Source organism: Helobdella robusta, assembly GCF_000326865.2.
Source record: "Helobdella robusta unplaced genomic scaffold HELROscaffold_92, whole genome shotgun sequence".
Taxonomy (NCBI): Eukaryota; Metazoa; Annelida; class Clitellata; order Rhynchobdellida; family Glossiphoniidae; genus Helobdella; species Helobdella robusta.
The window spans coordinates 45625-52907 of record NW_008705527.1 but is presented as its reverse complement, the minus strand read 5'-3'; the positions used below and the strand labels follow the sequence as shown (position 1 = coordinate 52907).

General features: G+C 29.0%; 2 protein-coding genes across 2 annotated transcripts in view; one reads left to right on the top strand and one right to left on the bottom strand.

The window, feature by feature from the left end:
- HELRODRAFT_194657 (hypothetical protein) overlaps nucleotides 1-1038 on the bottom strand; it is a gene marked incomplete at its 5' end in the record, with an annotated part of 3485 nt that extends 2447 nt beyond the window's left edge. Inside the window, 3 exons of the mRNA XM_009033475.1 lie at nucleotides 20-278; nucleotides 664-774; nucleotides 1028-1038. Of these exons, the coding sequence (XP_009031723.1) occupies nucleotides 20-278; nucleotides 664-774; nucleotides 1028-1038 (381 nt within the window). The remainder of the gene's footprint in view (nucleotides 1-19; nucleotides 279-663; nucleotides 775-1027) is intronic.
- Nucleotides 1039-3487: 2449 nt separating this feature from the next.
- On the top strand, nucleotides 3488-6870 carry HELRODRAFT_186214 (hypothetical protein). The gene is made up of 7 exons (XM_009033474.1): nucleotides 3488-3589; nucleotides 3613-3616; nucleotides 4421-4436; nucleotides 4865-4945; nucleotides 5113-5245; nucleotides 5637-5818; nucleotides 6604-6870. The coding sequence occupies exons 1-6, from the start codon at nucleotides 3555-3557 to the stop codon at nucleotides 5761-5763; spliced, it is 396 nt and encodes a 131-aa protein (XP_009031722.1). The 5' UTR covers nucleotides 3488-3554; the 3' UTR covers nucleotides 5764-5818; nucleotides 6604-6870.
- The last annotated feature ends 413 nt before the right edge of the window (nucleotides 6871-7283 follow it).

Sequence of the window (7283 nt, the reverse complement as noted above, 5' to 3'; positions counted from 1 at the left end):
GACACACACGCACGCACACCTGAAACGTGGCCGCTTCTAAATTAGCAACAGCGATATACAGCAGATTATTCTGAACCATGTAAATAATTCCAGGTACAGATATTTTCAGGCAGTCGAGCGGCTGCTTGATGATGTTGGTGTGAAGGTGCCTCACCCAGCCCGAATACGAACCCTCCTGTATGAGGATTATCAACAGACAGCTGACGAATTTTAAGGTTTCGGCAGCAACGACGGCAGTTGTCATTATGTATTTGTCGCCGTGTCGCATTCTTGAGTATCTAAAGATAGAGGTTGGTTATGATGATGTCATTTAAAAATAGAAGTTGCTGATGATGAAGTCGTTATCTATAAATAGAAATTGTTGTCGATGGTGTCATCATCTAACTAAAGGTAGAAGTTGGACAACATGATGGTATAATGATTGTTAAAGTGTTTGTTGATACCTTTGAGAAATACTAAAGATGAAAGAGAGAATTTTAGAATAAAGAGATGATGAAGAAGTCTATTATTATTATTATTTAAAATTACTTGATATTCATTATAGCTATGTTATTATTTATACTAAATTATTCATTTATACTAAATTAATAATTATAATAAAATAAAAAATTATTTATTTATACTAAACTAATAATTATAATAAAATTTCCAACCAACTTTCACCTCATAGCTATGATGAGAGCAACATTCTGAAGTGTTAGGCATAACAGGCTAGAGTATTTGGTCAGTTTTGATGTGTGGGTTACTATTGAAAATAAATTTTTGTGGGAAAATCTATTATAATTTGTTATAATAATAATGTGATATAATTATCTGTTGTATCTCGATATATTATATAATATAAAATAATTATATATTTGTTTGAAGATATGGAATAAAAATAATTATTTTTAAAGAGAATTTAGAGTTGACTGTGTAGGGGCAGAAAGGGACTGTTCACTGAGGATGTCGTGCTAGTTTAATTAAAATTAAAAGAAGAGATGGAGGTCAAAAAATGTTGACACTTTGAGAGGAAAAAGGGGGGTACTTTTTGGACATCACCAAACCAATCTTTTCTATTCATTCACAAATTTATTTTGACTGCTAACAAACTATGAAATGAAAGGATCTTTTATACTTTTTAATTCAACAATACAAAAACTATTTTTATTTACAAAGTATTACAATTTTAAATATTAGCTGGTAAATTTTTTTTTAAATTTTAAATTAAAAAAATACTTTAAAATAATATAAATGATAGCACCGCAACAAGAAAACACCCGATACAAAAATTTTTATAAATTAAAATTAAATAACACAATATTAAGATAAATTAATTAAAACGAAAAAATTGATTAAAAAATGAATCAAAGATAAAAAACCACCAGGCATCGTAAGGATGTTTTCATTTTTGGTCAGTGTTGCAGGTCTGTAGCTACTGAATGGTGCTAAAACTGGTTTTTCTGCTGACATCAGTTTAATTTATATGACTTTTTAATATTTCCAATTTTTTATAATTAAAATGTCATCTTTTTTCTTCAATTAATGTCAATTATTATGAAATAATTCCATATATTTTTTGTTGTATGTGTATATTGTTAAATTTTAAATTTAACGTTTAAATTGAAGCGTTCATTCATTCTTACAGCCGTATGTTTGTTAATTAAATGCATAATCAATACTATTTTCGTTATAATAACATGCATTCATTTACATTCAAAATACTAGAACAAATAATTTCAAACGTTCCATATATATATTCTACATTATACATGTGCATTCTATACATATCAGACATTCTAATCGATAAGATTTGTGTTTAACAATGTTCATCAATAAACATAAACGATTTATTTTAAACGAACCAGGTTAAACAAAACAACAAACAAACGAACGAGCAAACAAACAAACGAACGAGCAAACGAACAAACAAAAGTTTTAAGTAATAATTTTTGTAAAAGAAACAATACTTACACAGAGTTATATTGATTTTATGTTCCTTGACAACAGAACATACATACGCGTATATATAAACATAATTTTATACAAATATATCCAGATATAACACTTATATACATTTTGTTATATTATCATGAAAATTAAGTGATATACTATAAAAATATTTACTCTGCGATTAATTCATACATTTGATACATGCATTAAGCAGCTGGTATTGTTTGCTAATAGCAGTAACCACACCTATCCTATTGTTGTAAAATGTAACGCTCGTTACTACAGACACCAATGTTATAACTTCAATTATCTCTATGACCAAAACCGTATTGTAGCCTCCAACGATCGTCGAGTGTTCGTTATTACGTAGGTTCAAGATTTCCGATAGAAGAACACAACTGCTTTAGACGCAAACTTGGTTCAACGTTTATTTGAATGCCAACAGTAGCAGAAACACCAAACTAATCCAAGTAACTGCATAAATCACATTTACGAATTCGCTCCAAACCTCGCTTTTGACTTCGCTACTCCTGCCCCTTATCTAGTTTCTACAGTAGATTTTGACAATCCTCTATGGTATGAAAAGCTGGCTTACAATTAATGACAAATAGCGAACGTAACAAATATAACAAACTCATGTCCTGTGTATTATGTTGTGTAATATAAAGAGAGAGAGAGAGAGAGAGAAAGAGAGAGAGAAAGAAATAGAGAGAGAGAGCATGTGTTTTTGATCAACTTTATTTTATTTCAATGAAAAAAAATTGTTTTTTTTATTCACCTTAAACTATTAGCACCGAACGTCTTGTTATGGAGCTCTGCTTTCTTTATTTTCAATAACAATATCTCAATAAACATATGTACATTTTACAAGTAAACAAAATGAACACACATGTGTGATTAAATATCTCTCTTAGACCATAATGATTACAAAAATCGATTTTATTTATTATTCTTTATTTGAAAAATACGAATAAATGTGTGTGTGTGTGTGTGTTTGTTTGGGTGTGTATGAGTGTATGTGTGTGCGTATGTGCGTGCGATAATAATAGCATTCTAAGCCAAGGAGTCAACCACATTTAAACTACATATATAAATATATAACATTAAGGTGGTATTTATGGTAAAAGATAAATAGTAATTAATTAAACCTTTAAATGGGTCCATTAAAAACTTTCTTTCCTTCATAGTCTGCGAGCTGACGATAGTAAATATCTTGAAATTCTTTATTCAAAATTTAGAACTTTATAGGCTTCACAAGTTCTGGATGACTGATGATTTGATTGACGCAGCTGTTATATATAACTCAATGTTATTTCATTGCATTAAAATTAAAATTCCGTAAATGTCTACCAATGAGTAAATTTTTGTCTATATTAATATGTTACGTCTTCAAACATATAAAACTTATTAATTTTTTTATTACGAAAAACATGAAAAGGTTCATGATATCTATTAATATGAGCAAAGCCTGTACCATCAATAAAAAATTATAAGTTAGCACTGCAGTATTTAGTAAAAACTAAAAGTAGAAAAGCTAAAAGCAACTTTTGCTCTTTAAAACTTTGAATGTTGTTTTGGTTAATTGCGTTTTCTGCCTAATCGAACTAAAAGTCTCTTTAAGGATGGCAGGATTGAGCTGGGGGAAGTATTTGACCAGGTTACTTTTTTACTAACTTATGCCTCATTCAACTTAAAATGTCATTTTTGGCCATTTAGAAATTTTGTGCTTTTCTCCAGCTCCACTGATACATTTTTGATTGATTTTTCCCTGTTCAACTTTTTTTTTCTCACTAACTAACGCTAAGACTGCCTCGTCAACTCTCACCTAACGTTCTAACCTAATCAATTGATCAATCAGTTGACTAAAATTTGTGCAGTGCTGTTTTTTTCATTGTATAATATAACAATGGTGCACTTTGATGAATACAATGAATAAAATAACTATTAATATTATAAAAATATAAAAATAAACAAACCATGATTTGCCACTCCAAATCAAATACAAGAGTTAAACTTAATTAATCACATTAAACAGTTTAACAGTTTAGCTTAAACTACTTCTAACTAACAGACTACTATATTGCTACTAGTTTATTATTATTATTATTGTTGTTGTTGTTATTATTATTATGGGCACATTTATCTTTCATTTTTATTTTGTGTTTTAAACTTGAAATAAAATTTTAATTTTAAATAAAATTTTTATAAATAAACAAATAAAATATTAATTACTTATTTTTTCATTTTGTGTACGAAACATCATGAAAAACAGTTCCGTTAGTAAAGACTCCATATTTACTATATTTTTTGCTCTAATTTATCTATTTTTCTATGAATAATTTTTTTTATGACATTTTTAAGATTAAGATATAATTATGAATTAATAAATAAATAACTATATTGACATGTTATTATTGTAACATATGTTAGATTAAATTATATTAATTATTATTAATTCTTGTGAAATTAAATTAATTCATCTTTATAGCATTTCTGGGGGCCAGGCTAGTTACTAATATAATTATTTTAACTTTATTAAAATAATAATTATAATTATTTTATATAAATATATTATTATATATTTATATAAAAAATATATAATATTATAAAATATATTATTATACATTTATATATTACTTCCTACCTCGGGGAAGATTGATTGATAGATTGATTGAAATATATTATTATATCCCAATGTTTATTAAGGATATTTATGATAATACTACCCGCAGCTACTTCTACTACTACTACTACTACTACTACTACTACTACTACTACTACTACTATTACTACTACTACTGCTGCTGCTGCTATTACTACTACTCTTACCAACGATGATGATAATAATTATGTAATAAAAAAATATTTATAATTTTAAATCAATTATTCATAATAATAAGGTTAAGCATAATTTAATTATTTCACAAAATAGTGGCCAATTGGGGACTGCCCATAGCTGCTATAATGGACTCCCAACTGACCCCTGAGAAGATCAGTGGAAAGATGACCCCAGGTCAACTTTTTCAATATTTTTATTTTTTAAAATTATTGTAATTATTATATTTTATTTTTTTATAGTAAGAAAATTGTGATATTTGTGAAATTTATGTGTGCTTGTTTGTATGTTTTTAACGTGTGTATATATTTATTTTCTAATTTTTTCCATAAATTTTTTTCCAGCCCTTTGTGTCTATTCAGTATTGTTCATGAGGTTTGCGTGGAAAGTTCAGCCTAGAAACATGTTACTGTTTGCATGTCATTTCACTAACGAAGTAACACAACTTTTCCAGTTGGGGAGATATGCTGATTTTTAGTAAGTAAGACGCCAGAGGTTAAAATTATGGCAATTTGTTTTGATTTGTTTTGTGTGTTTCTTTCATTGTGAAATTGTTGGGAAATGTGTTTGTGTGTTTGTTTGTTTGTGTGCGAGCTTGTTTGTGTCTGTGTGTGTGTGCAAGTTTGTTTGTGTGAATGTGTACAGGCAGTTAGAGTTAATCAACCTGGTATGAATTACTTAAAATCACTTTTAAATAATAAAACTATATCCTAAATATGTATAAAAATACTATTTAGACTCATAATTTCTATTCATTTAGATCTTAGATCGCAATTACACACGAAGACACACACACTCACACACACATACACACACACATATACACGCACACACACACATCCACTTTTTACTCAATTTCACCAAACAGCTACCGACAAACGCCTGAACAGCAGGAGGAAACCCGAAAGTTCTACAAAGAAAAGGCTCTTGAAAAGCAAAGACAATCAGAGGAGAAAGCCAAAAAAGCAAAAGAAGCCAAGGAAAAAAGTGCATAGATGGCGCTTTTTGACAAATACACACACACCACACGCACACTCACACGCACACTCACACACACAGATATATATATATATATATATATATATATATATATATATATATATATATATATATATATATATATTCACAATATTCTATAAACTCTACCGAATGTTTGGCGTTAATATGTTTGTAGTTCGTTTTTTCGATTTTTCTCACTAAAGTTTTTTGGTGAACGTTTAGTTTATTAAAATTCAAAATAAACTTATTTTTCGAATTCATGCTGCAAATAAGGCCATATTTCGATTCCGAATGAATCATCGTTAGTGCTCCTTGTTAGTCAGTTTTTTATGAAGTTTTAGTTTTGATGATTGCATATAAGCATTTATAAATTCTTTCCGGCATAAGTTTAGTTCAATCTTGACACTGCAATCAACATCACAGTGATCCCATTGATTCAACAATTCAGTTAGTTGATTCGACAAGTCTTGAACTACCTTCTTTTTAACTTCTAATTCTCGAGAGAGATGGAGCATTCGCTGCTCGCGATCTTGTTCGATTGTTAGATTACGTCGGTTGGTCGCAGAACTTCGAGTAAATGTTGGTAATAGACCATAATTTTTACAATATTCTATAAATTCTACCGAATGAATAGCAAGGAGCACTGACGATGATTCATTCGGAATCGAAATATGGCCTTATTTGCAGCATGAATTCGAAAAATAAGTTTATTTTGAATTTTAATAAACTAAACGTTCACCAAAAAACTTTAGTGAGAAAAATCGAAAAAACGAACTACAAACATATTAACGCCAAACATTCGGTAGAATTTATAGAATATTGTAAAAATTATGGTCTATATATATATATATATATATATATATATATAGGTTTTGTTAAAGTTGTTAATTTTATTTATTCGGTATGTTAATATTTACCTATGCTCAATATTTATCTTTATGATTATTACTTCTACTACTACTACTATTATTACTACTACTACTGCTGTTGCTGCTACTACTACCACTATTACCCTTCTACTACTACCATTCTACTACTACTACTACTACTACTACTACTACTACTACTACTACTACTACTGCTACTACTACTACTACTACCACTACTACTACTACCTACTACTACTAACACTACTACTACTACTACTACTACTACTACTACTACTACTACTACTACTACTACTACTACTATTACTACTACTACTAATAATAATAGTAATGATAATGATTATTATGATGCTGTCATTGTTATTATTATTATTATTATTATTATAGATCTTATTCTTAGTAATTACTAGAGCACGGAATGAAGGTAGTGGAGAGGGTGCTTGAGAGGAGGTTGAGAAGTATGGTGACAGTTAATGAAATGCAGTGTGGGTTTATGCCTGGTAGGGGAACGGTGGATGCGTTGTTCATGGCGAGAATGTTGCAGGAGAATTATAGAAAGAAGAAACGAAGATTGTACATGTGTTTTGTGGATCTAGAAAAGGCTTTTGATCGAGTACCGAGGAAGGTCA